Source organism: Amblyomma maculatum, chromosome 8 (genome assembly GCF_055883805.1).
Source record: "Amblyomma maculatum isolate TAMU_Amacu chromosome 8, ASM5588380v1, whole genome shotgun sequence".
NCBI classification, from domain to species: domain Eukaryota; kingdom Metazoa; phylum Arthropoda; class Arachnida; order Ixodida; family Ixodidae; genus Amblyomma; species Amblyomma maculatum.
The window spans coordinates 20,640,380-20,663,718 of NC_139351.1; the positions used below are offsets into that span (position 1 = coordinate 20,640,380).

General features: G+C 45.2%; 1 protein-coding gene across 1 annotated transcript; it reads right to left on the reverse strand.

Annotated features, from left to right (window-relative positions):
* Window positions 1-1,651: 1,651 nt before the first annotated feature.
* Window positions 1,652-20,581, reverse strand: LOC146180679 (neprilysin-1-like). The gene is made up of 2 exons (XM_084575626.1): window positions 20,078-20,581; window positions 1,652-3,718 (listed from the first exon to the last, which is right to left on the reverse strand). The coding sequence occupies exons 1-2, from the start codon at window positions 20,579-20,581 to the stop codon at window positions 1,652-1,654; spliced, it is 2,571 nt and encodes an 856-aa protein (XP_084431752.1).
* Between the last annotated feature and the right edge of the window lie 2,758 nt (window positions 20,582-23,339).

Genomic DNA, 23,339 nt, shown 5'->3' on the forward strand with positions numbered 1-23,339 from the left:
ATACTAGTTAGTTTCCTAGTTCTTTTCCTCCATTGTGAGTGAACGCTTTTTAGGTACAGGTATTTAAATACCTTAGCTGCCCATCTGTTACTGTCCAATTTCCTCAGGCGTTCCTCATATAATATTTTACTCTGAGCTTCCCGTACTTCGAAAGATGCCCAGCCCATATCTCCCTGTACCGCCTCATTTGTAGTTTTGCCGTGGGCACCTAGTGCTAATCGTCCAACGGATCTCTGATTTGTTTCTAATGTCGACTGTACCTCTGATTTTAGGCACAAAACTGCATTTCCGAAAGTAAGCCCGGGCACCATAATTCCTTTCCAAATACCCCTCAATACCTCATACCTATTGTATCCCCACAATGCCTTATGCTTCATTATCCCGGCATTCCTTCGCCCTTTGGCCTTAAGTGATTGCTCATGCTTTCCAATCTATGCCAATCCTTCGTTTACCCATACCCCCAAATATTTATATTCTGCTACTCTAGGTATTTCAAGGCCTTGAATTTTAAGACCCTGATCAGTTGAGCCGTTGAAAATCATCAGACCCGACTTAACTGCGCGTGATGCATGCTATGAGAGGCGCCGCAGTGGAGGATTCCGGAAATTTCGACCACCTGGGGTTTTGTAACATGCACTAGCATCGCAAGCGCACGGGCGCCTTGCTTTCCGTCTCCATCGAAAAGCGGCCTCAAAGCCAAGATTCGATTCCGTATCATTAGGAACAGTAGGCAAGGGCCGTCACCACTGCGTCACCCGACGAGGTTGTTCTCGGGGGCGTCACTTTAGTAAACTACCGGACTCATGACATCAATGGGAGTGGTAGGACAAGGGGCTAGTTGACAAGAGCATAAATCAAGGGCCAATGGCTGGTATAAATAAAACAATTATTGCAATGCCTAACAATTTTTATGAACTGAAATCTCAAACATATTTGCATGCAAATTCATTGCTTTAGACATCATTTATGTATTCAAAAGAAACGAAATAGAAAACACATCAATACTTAATATACGAAAAACTCGTGTATAGACAAACGTCCACCACACTTCCTTGAGTGTGTTCATAGACCGAGACCAGCGGCGACCTGGTGCTTCCTCCCAAATACAGGCACGATAAAGAAGGACAAGAAAAAAAAACAATAAAACTCCTCCGGAGTTCTCGAGGGTGATGTGAAAAGTTGCAACCCTAGCCACAGCAAAACTGTGTGCAAAAGGCCTCCCACGAACAAAACTGTTGCAATGATGTCCTTGTCGCACGAATCAGGGAAACACGCTCCCTTCTGACACAAATTGCATAGCGATGACTCTCACCATCTTATCTGAATATTACAAAGTAGGTTGTGGCCTTCACAATGCTCCTGAGCTATTGCGCACAGTAGGAAAATGACAGCACCGTGTTGATTGGCGGAACTGTTTTACATGGTAATAAGATGACCAGATTACTCTTCTATGAAGCATGTGGCCTTTAAAAATTAGTGGAAATAGTACAAGCGATCACAAAAGCTGGTGTCTAACTAAAAACAGAAATGACAAGGGAAATGAAGGTCTAGCGGACTGTATAGTAAAGAAGGGTGTGATAATCTGTCGAAAATGTTTTGGTGGATAACAGTCACGGGAGCACATTCGTGAAACACCGTAGTAATCTTTCGGTTATGTGAAGAAAGCACATTTATTTTCAGGGTTCATCTTAGCTCCAGCTGTGCAGTTGAAGGACCTCGCGAAGGAAGCAGTATTGCGAGCAATTTTATTGCAGTTCGCACTGTAGGAGCTTTGGAAGTCGGGTGCAGAGCAGGCCATGTAACAGATGGTCATGAAGAAGGCATTTAGAGGTGGAAGGTCTTTGCCGACAGGTAGGTTACCACTGCCGCCCTTATCAGCCTCTTGCAATGCAGCGTACGCGATTTCAAGCGCCGGTAATTCTGAAAACACGCTTCCGTGTGTTTGGAGGCAGCTGCCCCGCTCTCGAAAAGCTTTTTTAGACTCTTCAGAGAGAATGCTCTCAACACTTGTGCCATTTGGAAGCCAGCGAGTGCCAGTTTCATCAAAGGTCTTAGCCAACTCTAAAGCGAGCAAGTATCCCAAAACGCCGAAAAGCATGGCATTTGTTCCTTCACTGTAGAACAGCGGCGGATTGAGCAGATATATTGGCACCTGTAGGCGGCCTGATACATAGTCGTATTCGGGATAGGACGGTGCGAAGTTCGGTGGTAAGACACGCGCTTCGTAATACGCCTGGGAATCTTCAATGCGGCGCACTTTCTCCATTCCACTTCGTATGGTCCTTCTTGCTTGCATCCAGAGCGCAGGGAATGATTCCGCCTTATTCGGATAATCCTTGTAAATTTCCTCGAGAATCTGGTTACCCACCAGCTCCTTATCAGGCCACGCCCTTATATAAACCGACTTAATCTTATCACTGATGACACGCTTGCCATGTTCGTCTATCCACGATGAATTCTCGACTTTCTTGATAGCAGCCGATACTAGTCCTTGGAACCTGGTCCGAATAAGATCCTGGTCCTTTTTTGTCTTGCTGGTGGACATTTCTAGGGAGAGCACCAGCACCTTGTATGTCGATTCAACTTGTAATCCACAGTAAGTGGACTTGTAGATGTTAACCTTGTAACTATCGCCAAAATGTATCAGCAGCATGCGGGGTTCAGCTATGGGTGCGTACAACTGAACAAATGTCCAAGAAACCTGGCGGAGAAGTCGATATTCGCGATACTGGCTGAGGAAGCTACCGATAGTCTTTAATAGGTTCCTGTTTTTGAGGACAATTTCATCACTGACACCCAACGGAGGATCCACTTTTATAATATTCTGGAGGAGATTTTCCCATATGGCTGAAGTAATGGGTTTCGAATGATCACCGATGTTTTCGAGTCGAAAGGCGACCGGGGTTTTTAATCGGGTGAAGATGAGTTCACCCAGGCGGATTAGTACAGTTCCATCTATGATGCGAGAGTCATTGATTGTATCTTCTAGGGTCGATGCGTCCGCAGTGCCCGAGTTAGTAAGGCTAAGGTCTCTATAGAAACCCATCCAGTACTCAGTGTAGCTTCTAATTTCCTTCACAGACTCGTACTGGTTCAGAAGAACAGGTATCGGTTGCGCAGGACCGAAGGCGAGGCGCCATTTTTTGTGAGCTGGCAGAGGTAGCACATGAACATCGAGCCACAAATCAATACGCCACTTGTGTGAGAGTGCAACAATGACACCTAGAGGGTCGGCGTCCTCTGGTGACGGCTCAGGCCAACTGAGCTTCATTTCCCTCATGAGCTTCTTGAACTCCGGCAGGTAGGCGCCACCGTGGTCATTTGTGCTCATGCAGGCATTGTACATGTTGAGGGCCTTCTGGCCCGCCTGGATCTTTTGCGTGCCGTGGACGAGCATGGTAGTGAAGTCTGCCAGCCGCGAGAATGTAACCTCGTCGACGGGAGTCTTCACGTGCACTCGCTTATCCCTAGTAGGAAACCAACTGGAGCAGACATACGCTGAAAAATCCTCGCACGGGTCGATACTCCTGTTCAGACGAGACATCAGAACATTCACGTGTAGCTGGCAGTGAATCGTGTCGCAGTACGGCTTCCCCTTCGGAACCGCGGGCTCGGTCCGGAATGTCAAGGCGATCACTGTGATGATGACTACTGCGAAGAGCAACACCATTGCCAGAAACACGCTCCCTGCGGCAACACACTTTCTGGTTGGACTGAGCTGCAAGAAAGTAAAAAAAACGAAGTTTACGGTGTAAATTTAGCCCTTTGAAACAAGAGTAATATCTCTTAACGTCTCATTTAAATGCCATTTAATTATATGGGGACGCACTTCAGAATATTACAACGGGACTTGGGAAAGCAAGCGTGTTGTTACCAGAATGTTGATCCTGGCGCCGCTTCCTGCAAGGGATATTCTTTGCTGCTACCTCAAAACTCCCGGAGTTTATTTATTTATTTGAGTATTCTGCAGGCCCAGTGAAGGGCCCTGGCAGGAGGGGACAAGAAATAAATCAATGTACTGGGCATATTACCTCTGCTGTAATTATTAAATGCTTTATATGTTCAAGAACATGTAATCCTGTCCTTTATTTTAACAGAATTAGTGACTGACAAAGTACGTGGAATAATACTGGAAAAGAACACCAGAATAGTGGCAAAAATAGGGGCTTTGCCATTTTCTGTTATCTGCGAATATTTTTACTTTAGTAGTACGAGACGAGACGTTTTATATAGTATGTTAAGTAACACAAGCCCGTAGTTATATCGCTACCACATGACAGCTCTGAACTAAACGAAAACATCTGGTGTTATAGACCAACACTGTGTTTACAAACAAAGGGGGCGCTCGCGGCGTCGCAGCCGACTGGGGGTGAAAAATAGGGTTAGCGCCCATAGGAATACATAAAAGCGAAATATTTCTAAGCAGTTTTTTTTAATTTCACGAGACACCTATGATGTCTTTATTCGGTGCCGAGTAACCGTACACATCCTAGAACAGACCCTGAAAGTATTGAATCTCCTGACCGAGGCGTAGTATTTTTAAAACACCGCGAAACGTATGAGGGTGCGATTTGGGAGGGCGACCCATAAAAACACTAGTACCAGGGAGTACCAGAGTACCGCAGGGCACCAGAAGTGGTGGCCGGTCGTTAAACAATGGCCAGCGCTTTGATGAAGTATGCTGCGTCATTGCGGAGGCGGTATACCTTTTAAATCTCCCCGAATAATCTATGTTGTGAATCCAGACACTCCCAAAATACTTATGTAGCGAATCACGTAGTTTGTTTACAGTCTGATATGCTGCCGCATGGAGTAAATTAGCTTGATAATACTGTCCCTCAAGTGATACATCCTAGACAAAATTACATTTGAAAAGCAGTTGTCAAACGCCGTACGACAATACGGACCGAACGAGAGTCGCACATTGCAACAGACGACAGCGCAGGCGGCGATACCCACCGCGGCCGCCTCCAGCTATGGAACGTCTGCTAGCGAAAGCGCCGGTGGTGCATTGCCGTCTGCAACTGTGCGCGGTCAGTTTATCGTGCTGTGAACGGTCCCGCACGTCGTCAGACTTGCAGTAGTGGCAAGAGAGTGTAGTGTGCCATGCAACATAATGTCGGGGCGTGATACAAGACGTTCACCATAAATGAAAAGGGTTCAACGCTGCTGAACCGAATAAAATGTTGCAGTAAGTTGTGTTTACATGTGTTTCTAAGGGTCGCCCTCCCAACTCGGACCCCTATACGTTTCGCGGTATTTTAAAAATACATCGCCTCGTTAATGAGATTTCATACTTTTATGATCTGTTCTAGGATGCTCATGGTTGCTTTGTACCGAATAACAAGATCATATGTGCGCTGTGAAATTAGAAAATTGCTTTAAAATTCTTTGGATCCTTGTATTCCAATGGGCGCTAAGCCTATTTTTCACCCTCAACCGGCCCATCCTGGCGACGGAAGCGCCACCGCATCGCGCTTACGTCACAGATCGGTGTTGGTCTATAGCAAATACACACAGGAAACTTCTAACAAGAGCATGTCATAACACAATCTAAGTATTGTACGATAGTCATATAGTCCGTTAGTAGCACAGTAAGATGAAATTTCCCGACCATGTCAAGGAAGTTTAGTGGACGTTTAGGAACCCATACAGCTCAGTATGATTACCTTGTTCACTGATTGGGTCACACTGAAGAACTGCCTTAGAACGAAGTAGCGTAGGTGACCTAATACATCCTATATTATTGATATCGCATATGCAGGCTTAAGCTTTATTCTTGTTTTGTTGTGAGTATTGTTGTATCAAGTGATATCAGACGCAGCCGAGCAGGGAAACATGTTGCGACGGCATGAAACATCTCGAGCGATTTCATTCTCTGCTTAAGCATAGTTTGCCTTAGCACTTCAGCCTCCTCGATCCACGCGGAGATCATCAGGGAACAATGGTGCTAAGGCGGGACGGGATATTCCCTGCCTCATTGTAGCGTGATAGGCTGCTGCTTCGTCGGGTGGTACTCGCAGTTTGTATAAAAGCTGCTTCGGACGGCACTCTATGCACTGAATTTTTATGTGCTGCTTTTCATCCCTTTCGAGACATGTTTCAGTGCACAATGTGTACTTTGTCGCAGCGAGTCAGCTTGTGCGACTTCGGTACTCGGGCACCAACGCGCATTTGAATCCCACCCACAGACGGCGCTCTTTGCCAGGGATAGAAAATATCAGTTTGCGATAAACGCGGTTCGCCCCGCCGGGGTAGGGCAGTGCATGGTAAGACGCCCGACTATTGTGCCGGAGTGCCCAGGTTCGATTTCGACCTCGGCGGCTGCGCTTCGATATGGAGGCGAAACGAAGAGGCGTCCGTGTGCTGTGCGATATCAGCGCTGTTGTTGTTGTGGCTGTAGGAAGAAGGAAAAGAAAATGCATGGCCCTGCTACTGGCTCTGTAGCTGAGCCACCTCCGCTGCCTCGTGCAGACAGAAGAGGAAATAGAAGAGAAAGAAAAGAAAGATGGAGAGAAAGACGCGCGCCGCAACAACAGCCGCCGTCCACCACCGAAGCGGTGGCGGGTGCAATGACGGCCTACAACAGATAAAAATTCGGTGGCAGGCAAGCCCCCGCCGCAAGCAGCGGTGACTACCTGTCCCAGCCCCATCCGATGTCAGCGCGCGGTAAAGATCCCTAGGTTCCCAGGTGGTCGAAATTACTCCAAAGCTCTCCAATACGGCTCCTCTTTCTCTCTTTCCACTTTCACTCCCACCTTCCTCCCTTCCCTTACGGCGCGGTAGAGGTGTCCACAGAAAACAAGCGAGACAGTTACCGCGCCTTTCCCTTCCTATAAATGAATAAATCAGTTTTAAATTAGAGGTGTCTACAGAAAGCGAGACAGTTAGCGCACTTTCCATTTCTATAAATCAATCATTTCTTTTACGGTGCGGTTCAGGTGTCCAGAGAAAGAAGTGTGACAGATACTGCGCCTTTCCCTTCCTGTGAACCAATTATTATTATTATTATTAAACGCGGTTAAGCGACATGACTGCTGTTCAGTCTGCACCACCGGCTTGCCACAACTTCGCGGAACGACCGCGTCACGGTTAACGCTGCTCGTGAACAGAATATGCAGCAGACAATGTGCTTTGGTCTATGTTGTCATCGACTGCGCGGGTTGCTAGATCAGCACACGCACGATATCTGCAGCTCCAATGGAGCTGAACTTTAAAGCTTTGGTTGCTTGGCACACCACGACTAAGATGCGGTAAAAGGTTGCTATTCCAAAATTGGTGTCATCACCCGTTTAACATTAGTCATGGCCACTAAAATTAGGAACTTTGAAACATACGAGCGGTGCCAGTACAAAGTGACTATTTCCGGCTGAACAGGTGACGCAATCTGAGAATTCTGAATATACAGTGCCTTTCGTTTTTCCTTAGCGTAGCCGTAATGTGATAAAAATTCGAGGCATTTCCGTTTCGCACCGCCTCCCCTGGAGGCATTCCAGAAGTAAAAACAGACACCTTTGTGAAGGCGTCATTACATACAACTGAAAAAAAAAAGGAATTCGGAAGCAGTCTACTGGATTTCGTAGCCGAAGACGGGACGCCGTTCAGCATTGTCGGAGACGTCTCGTTTAGAAGCATTATTGAAAATCAACTATGCCACATTTATGTTGCGTCTCCGAGAGAACAATATCCCGTCTGTATGGTTTACTATGATGAAGAGGGCGATTTTGCAGCCGTCTAGAAACATATATTTAAATAATAGGATAGCTGCGTCTATGCACTCTATACAGGTGGTGTATATAAACAGGGTTGACGAGTTCACAATAACCGAACTAAACTATAGCTAAATCAATTTTATTTCATTTTATGACTCTATTTGTAATTCAACGGATATAATATATCATTCCATAGTGTAGTCAGTCGACATCATAGGTGAGACTTGTTTTTGTTTCTTGTTATAACGCAGTGTGGTTCGAAATATGGAAGGTATAGAAATACGCGTTTGAAAGTCCGTTGAGGTATATGCTCCCAGAAAGTCGAAATGCCGCTATCATATCAGTTAAACCGTACTGCGCTACTCTGTTTTGTAGTTTGCTTATTATTCTTTCGTGTGTTATGTTTTCGCTGTTCTGTCTTGTATGTTTTTCTGTTTTGATGCGTCGGTATTTTGCTACGCTGCAATTTCCTTATATTGCTTTGTCACTTTATTGTTTTGAGGCTCGCTGTTTTCTCGTGTGCTGTTCTTTCATGGTGCCCAAGACCCAAAGGTGCTACACCTGTGCTTTAAAAAAATACATCGAGTCTGGGTAGGTTAGTAACTACCCACCAGTAGTCCTTGCCAGCTCATTTGGTGCAACGACTGCCCCGCATATGTGGTGGCTCAGAAGTGCATTACCTGTCCAGAGCGCATTTATTTTCTGCTACGAGAGGCTGCGCTTCGACTGATACCAATAAAACATAATTAATTTACCTGACGTAAATTATCGTTGCGAGTTCCTTAAAATATACTGAACACTGAAAGTGCTACAAAATCATCAAGATTGAAGCGCTTTCGCCTTTTGTAAAATTAAGCCATAAAATCCAATTCATCAGCGAAGTACTCCATAGCTAGCAGTAATTTATCGAACAACGAAGAAGCGACAGCATGAATTTGCAATTTAGCTAGGTGAAGGTTGGGGGAGACGTTGTATTGATCGTAAATAAATATGTATTTCGATATTTTTCACAATTTCCTCAACCTTTCGCATGGGGGGGGGGGGGAAGTGGGGGCTAATAACCTCTGGCTCTACTGGACAGGCTGCCATTGGAAACTGACCCTGGCAACGTTTAACCCTTACGAAAATGGGTTTTGAGTTTCTGGTTTGGTCTTATTGTTTTCTTAATGAGTACAAAGGAACTCAACAGATATTCAATCCTTGTGTGTTTTAGCAACAACCTTAAACCAGATTTTCAGCTGACATTTCACATTATTTTTTCTTGTTTTGGAAATCAGTTTTTTTTTTTTGTGAACTGCTAATGTGTAAGCACAGAATGTGAAAAGTCAAAGGAAAGTATGCTGTGTTTTTTTTCGGTCATTGCGACCACTCATTGAGAGGACACGGTGTGTTTGAACTTGAAACACAGTGCAATCTGAGCAGTTCAGTATAGAAAGAAATTATTATCAACCATCACTACATGTGCGTTACTATTACTGCTTGATGATTTTGGAGGACGTATACATAATTAATGAAGAACAACATATTTTTAAGAGTTTAATGAATGCTACATGCCCTTGCATTACTACCAGACAGGAAAGGTGGCCTGAAATGATTGAACTCAAAACTAAGCAATAAATTGATCATTTGGCAGGAATGTGCGTTGAATTTCCTTTCACATATGCTATGTTTACAAAGTTGGTTGGTTTGTGGGGTTTAACGTCCCAAAGCAACTCAGGCTATGAGAGACGCCGTAGTGGAGGACTCCGGAAATTTTGACCACCTGGGGTTCTTTAACATGCGCTGACATCGCACAGCACACGGGCGCCTCTTCGTTTCACCTCCATCGAAACGCAGCCGCCGTGGTCGGGTTCGAACCCGGGAACTCCGGCACAGTAGTCGGGCGTCTTACCATGCACTGCCCTACCCCGGCGGGGCGAACCGCGTTTATCGCAAACTGATATTTTCGATCCCTGGCAAAGAGCGCCGTCTGTGGGTGGGATTCAAATGCGCGTTGGTGCCCGAGTACCGAAGTCGCACAAGCTGGCCCGCTGCGACAAAGTACACATTGTGCACTGAAACATGTCTCGAAAGCGATGAAAAGCAGCACATAAAAATTCAGTGCATAGAGTGCCGTCCGAAGCAGCTTTTATACAAACTGCGACTACCAGCCGACGAAGCAGCAGCCTAGCACGCTACAATGAGGCACGGAATATCCCGCCTTGCCTTAGCACCATTGTTCCCTGATGATCTCCGCGTGGATCGAGGAGGCTGAAGTGCTAAGGCAAACTACGCTTAAGCAGAGAATGAAATCGCTTGAGATGTTTCCTGCCGTCGCAACATGTTTCCCTGCTCGGCTGCGTCTGATATCACTTGATAAAACAATACTCTCAACAAAACAAGAATAAAGCTTAAGCCTGCATATGCAATATCAATAATATAGGATGTATTAGGTCACCAACGCTACTTCGTTCTAAGGCAGTTCTTCAGTGTGACTCATTCAGTGAACAAGGTAATCATACTGAGCTGTATGGGCTCCTAAACGTCCACTAAACTTCCTTGACATGGTCGGGAAATTTCATCTTACTGTGCTACTAACGGACTATATGACAATCGTACAATACTTAGATTGTGTTATAACATGCTCTTATTAGAAGTTGCCTGTGTGTATTTGCTATAGACCAACACCGATCTGTGACGTAAGCGCGATGCGCTGGCGCTTCCGTCGCCAGGATGGGCCGGTTGGGGGTGAAAACTAGGCTTAGCGCCCATAGGAATACAAGGATCCAAAGAATTTTAAAGCAATTTTCTAATTTCACGGCGCACATATGATCTCGTTATTCGGTACAAAGCAACCATGAGCATCCTAGAACAGATCATGAAAGTATGAAATCTCATTAACGAGGTGATGTATTTTTAAAATACCGCGAAACGTATAGGGGTGCGAGTTGCGAGGGCGACCCATAGAAACACATGTAAACACAACTTACCGCAACATTTTATTCGGTTCAGCAGCGTTGAACCCTTTTCATTTTTGGTGAACGTCTAGTATCACGCCCCGACATTATGTTGCATGGCACACTACACTCTCTTGCCAGTACTGCAAGTCTGACGACGTGCGGGACCGTTCACAGCACGATAAACTGACCGCGCACAGTTGCAGACGGCAATGCACCACCGGCGCTGTCGCTAGCAGACGTTCCATAGCTGGAGGCGGCCGCGGTGTTTATCGCCGCCTGCAATGTGCAATGTGCGACTCTCGTTCGGTCCGTATTTTCGTACGACGTGGCTTTTTCTTGGAAGGATGGAAATTCATGAGCTAGATAGTTTAGTATGCTTACGTCATCTGCTTTATTAAAATTAATGAAACTTTGAACTGTAGGAGGGCTAGTAATGGAGTCACTGAGCGGGAATGTGCACATAGGTATACTGTAGTCAGATATACCTTCGAGAATGTCCAATTCTATTTGGTTAATTTGAAAATGGTTGCTGAGAAGTATGAGGTCGAGGATGTTCTTCGTTGTACCTTGAGTGCGAGTGGGATGAGAAACCACTTGATGTAGGTTAAAATTTAGCATCACGTCTATTAGCGCATCTGAAGCTTCTGATGCGTGATGCATTGTGTCCCAGTCAATGTCGGCAAGGTTAAAATCACCCGCAAGAATACCCCTGGATTGATGGACATGACGCTGCATGTACTCTTGAATGGCTGAAAGGCATGTGCTGTCAGAAGATGGACTGCGATAAACGCAACCGGTAACAATGGTCATCCCGTCGCATAATATTTTACAGAAAACGGCTTCAGCGTTCGCCACATCGGGAAGAAGGACAAAGGGAAGGCATTTTTTTATCAGTAACGCTACACCGCCACCCCGTGAAGGCCGGTCTTTCCGAATGATTGCGTAGTTTGGTGGGGCAATTTCATGATCGAATACAGCAGGTGATAACCATGTTTCCGTGATGGCCACTATATCTGGGTTATAGTCAACTAGTAGGTTTTCCAATTCCTCGGTTTTATTTAGAACACTGCGGGCGTTTATGTTCATCAAGGTTAGTCTTTTGATTGTGCTGCTCGGCGGGTTGTTCGACGGATTGTTGTGCTTTCTGCGTCGTTTTTTTGCATCGGCACTTTGTCGTTCTTCTGTTCGTCCCAAATATATGCGCGTTTGTTAATGTATAATTTGTCGTAGGAAAGTGATACCTTTTCTTTTCTGTCGCGGTTTGGTTTCGCACTGTCCCAAAGTTTCTTCCGTATATCTCGCACTCTTTTGGAGAAATCTTCCCCAACTGAGTACATCGCCTGAAGGGTAAGGTAATTCCCGCACCTCTTGCCCGTTCGTCACAGTATTATTCGCGTGCGCATTGTCGCCCCACTATTACCCTGTCCGGTTAGTGTCCCTTTTCTAAATTTTCTTTCTTCACCCCTAGGGTGACAGTGCGCCCCCCTTTATTCCAGCGTTAAGAATGCCCAAAAACCTTTCTCTGACAATGGCCTGTGCGTGGGGAACTGCATCTCAAGCAGCGTGGACTGTGGTAGATGCATGTACTGCACCTATTATCCCTGAATCAGGTTCTGTCGCCACTGTGCACGAATTCCTGCCTCACAGGGAAGCCGACTTGTAGGTTTTGCAACTAGTCTGTTATAGCATCTCCAGCAGGGCCGGAGCCTTAAGTGTGGCTGGGTGGGCTCAGGCAATTTCAGTTCCAGGCCGGGTTCGGGTTTGTAGCATCGCGTCGGTTGAGTAGCACACGTTTGGCGCCCGTGCTTGCTTTTGAATTTTGTTCTTCGTACCATGACACTTTGGTGCAGCATCAAGACTGCATGAAACATCAGTATGCATTTTCCGGTCGTTATGCTAACTGATCGCCCCACCGCCCTGGCACAGCTATGTTATACCATGTGTAACATAGAGTTGCAATTAGTCCATTTTTTGAGACAGCTTTCAATTGAAATTATAGATAAACTAAACAGAGAAGAGCCGTGGTATGCTGTTTTCATGATTTAGAGGCATAGATTTAATGGAGACTTTCTTTCCTTGCATTTAGGGCTCTTTGCTCTATAACGCCAGCAGTCCAGCTACTCCACTTGTATCATCGCACTGCTTTTGCACAAGCAATCATCTGCCATCAAAGGGGTGCTGCCTGAATGTGAGGCACACAACATCGTCAACATTTTGGTGCTGCAAACCTGTCAACAACTGTGGGAGCCTTGCCATGAAAGGAAACATTTCCTCGGTAGGTATGACACATTGCCTTTGTTTTGAATTATATAATGGCTTTAAATGCTCTGCTGGCGTTTTGCTATATGATTGCATGCTATATGACTTTTTCTGGCTTTTTAGCTCAAGACTTACTTGTTCAAAGTCTTGCCCACTAGTATGCAGAAAATAATATTCTTCATGTCCCTGGCAGTGCTTTAATAGCTGGTGCTATATTTCATTGCTTTATTTCAACAGTATGTCACTATTTCAATTTGAGGCATGATTGAGTGCACCTGTGGTGTAATAGCACAATAACAGACATAGCTTGTGAACTTACGAAGTAGTTGTCATTTGCGTAACACGGGAGTACAGGTGCTTTATGTGATGGAATATTTAGTATACTTTATTATGCTTGCATTACAAGAATTCGCAGGAAGCCTGTACTGAGGTTGCAGAGAAGAAAGCCATTCAGTATTGCTCAGGTTATTTGCCTTCCACTCTCCCTTCATTACTGCTGCCTGCACTGTATGTATTTGCTCATACAGACATGCAGTTACCGACTGCTTGTACATTTCTGGTTGCCTGCACTGGCTTCAGCCATGTAGATGTAATATTACTTTGATCTAAACCAGGCTATTTACTTTGCTCAAAGTGACAATTTTAAATAATTTTCTCCCCAAGCCATTAAGATTCGCCATTAGCTCCCAACTCGTTTTATTCGCAGCTGCAATGAATTTATTCTGTAACCCTAGAGCAAGACATTTGCAGAAAGATCATCATGCAATACTCGTTCAAATTTTGTAAATTTTAGAGAACATTCTGTTTGTTTTTTCATATGCTTCTGTGTTTGGAAAACAGAGCAGACTTGCTTACAGTGCAGGAGGGGTGGGCTGAGAGACAAAAGGAAACTATTAGTGCAGCTGCTCATTCAGGCGTGCATTCCTTGTGCATTTATTGCTCTTATATATATATATGCACCTTTGCCTGCATGCTTGCCAGGGCTTTCCCCTTAATGGGTGACAGTGATCTTGCCGCCTACCTCTCAGGGGGACTGCCCTTTTCTAACTACCTGCTCACAACCAACTCACCTCCTGGGCTTCAAATTTCTCATACTCAAAGACGATTTTCTGTGTTTGATGTTACCAGTGACGCCATTTAAGATACGCAGTGTGCATCATTGGTCCATTAGTTTCATTTCGGGATGTTGTCACCCCTTATGTTCCTTACTCATATTTCTTTTTCTACATCCCCTTGCAACTGCCAAACGAATTAAGACATATAAAACTGCCAGACTCCCGCAGTCTCTGAATGCTATGTCAACAACAAAAAAGCTTTTGCATGTCTTAATAAAAGTAGAAATGATCCCCCGATATTTTTTTTTATTGTCATATCTAGTCAGACGGTTTAGTGAACTGCCACATGACCAAGCAAATTGCAACTGTAAGTGCACTGAGGAGTCATGCGTTAGAGCAAGCATATGGATGTTGTGTTGCTTAGCTGCTTAACTCCAAATATCCTCCTTTGTCAGACAAGATATTGTTTAGAAAACTGGATGAGCCAGAAGAAAGCAGATTGGATTCTTAGCAGCATTGTTACTTGCTACACGTGCGTTCCACCCCTGTATACATGAACTCGGCAGAATTGCGTCGAGTACGTTTGTCGACTGAAAAATCAGTTGTGGTGTTCATGTATACACAGTCGGGTCGAGTAAAATAGGCGGCGGAGCGGGTCCCGTTAACTCGATTTCAGGGGGTAGGTTAATTCGCTTGACCCGCTTATCTAAAGGCATGTAGACGCTGTCCAGTCAGGGAGTCTAGTTATGCACGTAGACGCTGTCCAGTCAGGGAGTATAGTTATGGGGAACTCTGGGATACGAAAAAGCCTCTGGAGCGGCGACGAGCGTCACTCAAAATGAATGCTTTTTAGCGCTCATCAACGATAAAAAATAATCGAAGCTCTCGATAGTAAAAGTCAATGGGATCAAATACGAGTAAGAACTTGCACAATAACTTCGAATCTCGATGCTACGCTCTGCTACGATACTTACTCACTAGAAAGCGAGTTCATGTAGACATCAGCCGTGTCGAGAATGATGACCTTGCTTACTCAATGCTGATTCAACCCGGTGCTGTCGAGTCCATGTACACAAGGCTATTGTACTTGTAATTTTAGGTGAACTCTCAGTTCGTGTATTGCACATTAAATTTGAGCGATATTAGTGCTTTCTTTCGTATGTGCTGTTTTGTTCTGCAAACAATACTATTTCTCCAGACACAATCTTATTTTTAATTTGGGTATAAAATATTGTCCATTTTTGAAAAAAAAATAATTTGTGAGGCTGTTAAGACATTTTGATTTTGAAATATATTCGCAAAATATCAACATTTTATAGATACTGAAATATAAAATGTGTGCGAAACAACTTTTCAGCTCAGGAATAAACTGGTTTTTCAAGGAACTTGTGATAGGGTGAAAGTGAAAAATCACTGTCATGCTAGATGTATCGTTTTTTTTATGATCCCATAGTCACATCATGCATTGTATTTCAAGGTGTGCCTAAGCAATGAAATAATATTTGGCCTCAGATATTCAGGCAGATTACTATTCTCTATACCAACAACTACTATGAATTGGTTTGAAGAAATCAAATGCCCGAGCACCACACCTGGTACCTGTACATAAAATCACCCATGTATGCCTAACTGCATATAATCTTGCACGTGGAAGGTTGCCGATGGTATGGCCATATGATTAGCTGTGATGAGGGAAACTGCATACCTGGTAGGCTGCGAGCTGATAAGGAAGTACGATATCATTGTACTCAGATCAAGCATAACATTTTCCTACCTATGCAAAGTAAATTTCTAGTACTTGCTCAATTGCTCATTGCAGGCTGACTGTAATAATTTTAGCTGAACAAGCATGCACTGTATGATTACTAGAACTTCTTGTTGAGCTTGTTCGTGTTTATTTATTATAAACTGAAGGCGCCAAAACAATGCACGCACACAAGAAAAGAACGGGACAGAGTTCCACTCACAACTGATTTATTGTGCAGAACAAAGTACATATATATCTCACTGCCGGCACATGCGCAAGGAACACATTCAGCTACATCACATTCAGCATCTTGTAGTTTAAGATAAGCTATGTTCAAGAAATGATTTCTCAGAGAAAGAGGCTATGGTATGAGGCATGGGCTTCTTGCAAATATCTTATCTTAAACTACATGACGCTGAATGGGTTCCTTGCGCATATGCCGGCAGTGAGATATATATGTACTTTATTCTGCACAATGAATCAGTTGTGAATGGCGCTCTGTCCCGTTCTTCTTTTCTTGTTTGTGTACATGTTGTTGTGGTGTCTTTAATTTATAATGAGCACTGTATGAAAACTATTCCTTGGTACATTACAAGTAAGGCAATTGTTTATAGTAGAATGCAGCAAGCAATAAAGCTGTGAAAACTAAAAAGCTGGAACTTCAAATGGTACAGTTAAATTGAGAATATTATATGCGTGCGCAGCCTAGAGAATATCTGCGATGTACACATCTCTCTCAGTTAGCTGATTGAAGATAGCTGGATTGATTCGTATTCAGATATGTGGCGCAAATAAACACAAACACAGGAGAAGATACACAGCACACGTTTGTGTTTATTTGCGCCACATATCTGAATACGATGATGCACCAACTTGCCCCTCAAGCTGTTATTTTGGATTGATTCTGTCAGGGCAATTATTTCTTCATTCTGGCCGCAGTAATCTATGCGTGCCTGTAACTGGTGTACTCCAGAAAAATATTCTTTAATGTGTTCTTTAATATCCAGTTTTGCATGCTTAGTAATCCATATTGTCTATTGCAGGAATGTTTAAGAAGTTTTAAAAATTGAACGTTCGGAGCCTGAACCGTCATATTTTCAGAAACTGTAATTCTATATGAACACTAAGCATCCACCTGAAGTGATCGGTTTGCCGGAAGCAGATTTTTTCTTTCAAATATCTTTTTTTTGTATCTGGAATGGATATTATTTTGCATATATGTTTATTATCTCTACGTCATAAGATGCTGCATGCCCTTGCAGGCCCAGAAACCTGTTGCAAAGTGTTCTAAAAGAAGAATGTGTGCAATAGGCCTTCAATATATACAGTAGAACCCCTTTATAGTAAAGCCACTGAGGTCAGCGAAAATATTTACTATATTGTGGTCTTTACTGTATCAGTGGTCTGGGATGACATGGTCCTGAAAGTGCTGTCTAGTAGGTAAATAGGCACTTACTTATCACGTCTTGTTGCTTAATGAAAAAAAAATCTAAATACCTTCCATCTCGCTTTTATCATCTCTGTGTGATTTTTTTCTTTATAAAATTTCTCTACATCTTGTGGAAGTAGCTCAGAAGCATGAAGACGTGATTACGAATGCAACCAAGTTCGATTTCATGTGAAAACTAAAGCCTTGCATGAACATTGCGTCTCTTTTTGCTCTTTCTGTCTTTTAAAAGGCAATAAGTGATAAATTCCCATGGCACTCAAGTGCTGTAAGACCTTACTCGCTGCACCTCCACTTTCTGCCGCCACTGCCTCATGATTTGTACTGCAGATTGCAGTGAATGTTGACCCATTTTTTTCTCTTCCCTATTTCGTGCTGCACTTTTACTCCTTTACTTTCTGAATGGAACACGCCGCCTCCTTGCTATGTTTGTAGACAGCTTTACTTTTTTCTTCTTCGCGCTGCGCGCTTTCCCTCACGGCTCCAAGGCTTCTGTAATGTAGGCTTCTTTTGACTGCTGCTACGGCTAGTAGTAAAGCCGCCTAAACGAACACTCGGGGTTATTGTTCTGTTTTTAAAAACAAAAAGTCTTGGCCTCGCGACTCTAGGTAGTGCGCGGGAGTCGTCGCCATGGCCAGAAGCACTTTAACCGTTTTTTACCAAAAAAATCTTCACTATAAAGGGGGAAAATGTACAGTTGCCTATGGAAGATGAACTGGGACTTCAGTTTCACTTTACTATATCAGGTTTTACTATAGCGGGGTTCTGTATTTTGTGCTCAATCGTATAGAGCACCCAGACTTCAAATGTGTTTGAATAAGTGTTGAGAAGGTGAGTTTAGATCTTATGGTGATATACGCTTGTCTTCTGTGCAGATGTCATTTGTAACACCCACGGGCCAATCTCCTCAACAAACTGTTCCTGAATGGTTGTTTCCTGCGGGGTGCCCAGCTTACTACCTGGGCCATGCGCTTCCCCCGCCCCCTCAACCTCATCACTTTATCCATTGACCCTTCACTGTCAACTATCATGCTCAACACAGTCCACTACCATTTTCCATCCATGGTGGACACTGCCCTGGAATGCACCCATGCTCAGCCTCCTATTCCTGCAACACCTCTTGCACTACGAAGGCTATAGTGCCTCAACCCTGCTCAACATGTCCAGCCCCTTCCATCATGAGCAATGCACACTGCACCTCATCGCCTCTACCTGCACTACCTGGTCATGTGTTGTTTAGTGCCCTGTTTCCAATTACACCTACTAGCCTCTCCCATATTAGCCTTGTACCGAATGCCTCCCGCAATGCATTTTGGCCCTCTGATGTCCTTGTGGCATGTACGTGTATATGAGCTCTCAATAAAATGTTTTCGGAAAATATTTTGCTTGCCTCATTTAATTGCATGGTTTTTATGGCTCCTTATGGAGATGACATGCAAGGTGGTATTGGGAAATGACTGCATAAGAAAGCCACAATTGTCAGAGTGACAGTTAAGCAAATGGCAGCAGTAAGGACAAGGGTTAAATAACTGCATGACTAAAGGTGGCTTAACAGTGGCAGGGCCAGTGCCACGTGTGCCGATGAATACTTGTTGCATGCCAATACATACCAATATGTGATACTAGCGGCACGGCCGGTTTATTGCAAATGCAAAATGTGCCAATGAATACTAGTGGCATGCCAATACGTGACACTAGGGGCACGGCCAACTGATAGCCTATATTGGCAGTGCCAAGATAGGTGCAATGTTGGCATATAAGCCGGACCAATATATAAAAATGTAGTAATTTCTCAAAAAACCAGCGTTACGCCAATGTTGGTACCAATTTTTGTCGACGTTGGGCCGGGGTTGGTGCGATGTTGGTGTGCTGCCTGGGCGCGGCAACGAGGAATTCAGAGGTCTCAAGGTAGAGGCGGAGTTCATCCCGCTTCTTGCTGTTCTTGAGACCTCTGCATTACCACTGCGTTAGTGTAAGCAGCTGAGTTGTTCTGGCTCTCGACTTAGGGCTGGGGGCCATGTTCGGATACGGAGGGCGGGATTACGCTGTTAAGACCTCCCAGTCCGCTAGTGCCCGGCGCAGACATGCAGGAGTCTTCAGAAAGGTCAGACTCATCGGGAATGACTGTTAAATTTTGAAGGTCGGTTAACGTCCCTCATTGCACCCATGCGTTTAAGAACGCGAGGATTTTCCTGTATCCATTTTTGGATAATGTGAGTAACAGCTTGTGTCACCTGTGTGATGACATTGTCCAGCTGACGCGCGATTGTGTCATGGATAATTTTGGGAAGATCAGCCAACTGCGTTTCAATCGCGGTGACCCGAGTCTCCAGGGTTCCGAAGCACCGAAGCACCGAAGCGGTGGCCTTGTGGTAGAGCATCCGCCTCGCATTCGGGAGGTACCGGGTTCGATCCCTGGTGCCGCCGGGTACTCACCGGTTTTTAAATGGGTACAAGCTTTCCCCCGGCCTGGTGCTCGGCTCTTCTGGGGTGAAATGCTTGGGAAAAGTGGTCACGGCCCAAATAGTTGCGCCGATGTTGCAGTGATTCGTTCCGCCATCGGACAACAATAAGTCCGCCTTGAGCGGCAACAGCCCATTATGTGGCCCTTTTTTTTTAGGACTGCTGCAGCTGAGGCTCTAAGGGAGCACTTCAGGTGAGGGGTCAAAGGAAGTACCTTTGAAAGACAAACAGAACCACCTTTGCAGGCTGCGAGGTTCGAAACTGGGTTTGGGCCCACTGCGGAGGAGGGGCGCGCAGCGGGGTTTACGGAGCTTCTCCCAAACGCACACCCCTGGAAAAGCCGAGCGCCAGGCCGGGGGACGCTTGTACCCATTTTTACCGGTGGGTGTCCGGCGGTGGGTTTCGAACTGACCACCTCCCGCAGCCGAGACGGGCGCAGCTGGCAGAGGTAGCACATGAACATCGAGCCACAAATCAATACGCCACTTGTGTGAGAGTGCAACAATGACACCTAGAGGGTCGGCGTCCTCTGGTGACGGCTCAGGCCAACTGAGCTTCATTTCCCTCATGAGCTTCTTGAACTCCGGCAGGTAGGCGCCACCGTGGTCATTTGTGCTCATGCAGGCATTGTACATGTTGAGGGCCTTCTGGCCCGCCTGGATCTTTTGCGTGCCGTGGACGAGCATGGTAGTGAAGTCTGCCAGCCGCGAGAATGTAACCTCGTCGACGGGAGTCTTCACGTGCACTCGCTTATCCCTAGTAGGAAACCAACTGGAGCAGACATACGCTGAAAAATCCTCGCACGGGTCGATACTCCTGTTCAGACGAGACATCAGAACATTCACGTGTAGCTGGCAGTGAATCGTGTCGCAGTACGGCTTCCCCTTCGGAACCGCGGGCTCGGTCCGGAATGTCAAGGCGATCACTGTGATGATGACTACTGCGAAGAGCAACACCATTGCCAGAAACACGCTCCCTGCGGCAACACACTTTCTGGTTGGACTGAGCTGCAAGAAAGTAAAAAAAACGAAGTTTACGGTGTAAATTTAGCCCTTTGAAACAAGAGTAATATCTCTTAACGTCTCATTTAAATGCCATTTAATTATATGGGGACGCACTTCAGAATATTACAACGGGACTTGGGAAAGCAAGCGTGTTGTTACCAGAATGTTGATCCTGGCGCCGCTTCCTGCAAGGGATATTCTTTGCTGCTACCTCAAAACTCCCGGAGTTTATTTATTTATTTGAGTATTCTGCAGGCCCAGTGAAGGGCCCTGGCAGGAGGGGACAAGAAATAAATCAATGTACTGGGCATATTACCTCTGCTGTAATTATTAAATGCTTTATATGTTCAAGAACATGTAATCCTGTCCTTTATTTTAACAGAATTAGTGACTGACAAAGTACGTGGAATAATACTGGAAAAGAACACCAGAATAGTGGCAAAAATAGGGGCTTTGCCATTTTCTGTTATCTGCGAATATTTTTACTTTAGTAGTACGAGACGAGACGTTTTATATAGTATGTTAAGTAACACAAGCCCGTAGTTATATCGCTACCACATGACAGCTCTGAACTAAACGAAAACATCTGGTGTTATAGACCAACACTGTGTTTACAAACAAAGGGGGCGCTCGCGGCGTCGCAGCCGACTGGGGGTGAAAAATAGGGTTAGCGCCCATAGGAATACATAAAAGCGAAATATTTCTAAGCAGTTTTTTTTAATTTCACGAGACACCTATGATGTCTTTATTCGGTGCCGAGTAACCGTACACATCCTAGAACAGACCCTGAAAGTATTGAATCTCCTGACCGAGGCGTAGTATTTTTAAAACACCGCGAAACGTATGAGGGTGCGATTTGGGAGGGCGACCCATAAAAACACTAGTACCAGGGAGTACCAGAGTACCGCAGGGCACCAGAAGTGGTGGCCGGTCGTTAAACAATGGCCAGCGCTTTGATGAAGTATGCTGCGTCATTGCGGAGGCGGTATACCTTTTAAATCTCCCCGAATAATCTATGTTGTGAATCCAGACACTCCCAAAATACTTATGTAGCGAATCACGTAGTTTGTTTACAGTCTGATATGCTGCCGCATGGAGTAAATTAGCTTGATAATACTGTCCCTCAAGTGATACATCCTAGACAAAATTACATTTGAAAAGCAGTTGTCAAACGCCGTACGACAATACGGACCGAACGAGAGTCGCACATTGCAACAGACGACAGCGCAGGCGGCGATACCCACCGCGGCCGCCTCCAGCTATGGAACGTCTGCTAGCGAAAGCGCCGGTGGTGCATTGCCGTCTGCAACTGTGCGCGGTCAGTTTATCGTGCTGTGAACGGTCCCGCACGTCGTCAGACTTGCAGTAGTGGCAAGAGAGTGTAGTGTGCCATGCAACATAATGTCGGGGCGTGATACAAGACGTTCACCATAAATGAAAAGGGTTCAACGCTGCTGAACCGAATAAAATGTTGCAGTAAGTTGTGTTTACATGTGTTTCTAAGGGTCGCCCTCCCAACTCGGACCCCTATACGTTTCGCGGTATTTTAAAAATACATCGCCTCGTTAATGAGATTTCATACTTTTATGATCTGTTCTAGGATGCTCATGGTTGCTTTGTACCGAATAACAAGATCATATGTGCGCTGTGAAATTAGAAAATTGCTTTAAAATTCTTTGGATCCTTGTATTCCAATGGGCGCTAAGCCTATTTTTCACCCTCAACCGGCCCATCCTGGCGACGGAAGCGCCACCGCATCGCGCTTACGTCACAGATCGGTGTTGGTCTATAGCAAATACACACAGGAAACTTCTAACAAGAGCATGTCATAACACAATCTAAGTATTGTACGATAGTCATATAGTCCGTTAGTAGCACAGTAAGATGAAATTTCCCGACCATGTCAAGGAAGTTTAGTGGACGTTTAGGAACCCATACAGCTCAGTATGATTACCTTGTTCACTGATTGGGTCACACTGAAGAACTGCCTTAGAACGAAGTAGCGTAGGTGACCTAATACATCCTATATTATTGATATCGCATATGCAGGCTTAAGCTTTATTCTTGTTTTGTTGTGAGTATTGTTGTATCAAGTGATATCAGACGCAGCCGAGCAGGGAAACATGTTGCGACGGCATGAAACATCTCGAGCGATTTCATTCTCTGCTTAAGCATAGTTTGCCTTAGCACTTCAGCCTCCTCGATCCACGCGGAGATCATCAGGGAACAATGGTGCTAAGGCGGGACGGGATATTCCCTGCCTCATTGTAGCGTGATAGGCTGCTGCTTCGTCGGGTGGTACTCGCAGTTTGTATAAAAGCTGCTTCGGACGGCACTCTATGCACTGAATTTTTATGTGCTGCTTTTCATCCCTTTCGAGACATGTTTCAGTGCACAATGTGTACTTTGTCGCAGCGAGTCAGCTTGTGCGACTTCGGTACTCGGGCACCAACGCGCATTTGAATCCCACCCACAGACGGCGCTCTTTGCCAGGGATAGAAAATATCAGTTTGCGATAAACGCGGTTCGCCCCGCCGGGGTAGGGCAGTGCATGGTAAGACGCCCGACTATTGTGCCGGAGTGCCCAGGTTCGATTTCGACCTCGGCGGCTGCGCTTCGATATGGAGGCGAAACGAAGAGGCGTCCGTGTGCTGTGCGATATCAGCGCTGTTGTTGTTGTGGCTGTAGGAAGAAGGAAAAGAAAATGCATGGC

Coding starts and splice junctions, on each gene's coding strand:
- LOC146180679 (XM_084575626.1), bottom strand. CDS start 20,581: ATGGTGTTGCTCTTCGCAGTAGTCATCATCACAGTGATCGCCTTGACA. Junction 3,719..20,077: donor ATTTGTGGCTCGATGTTCAT/GTGCTACCTCTG, acceptor ACTTTCTTGCAG/CTCAGTCCAACCAGAAAGTG.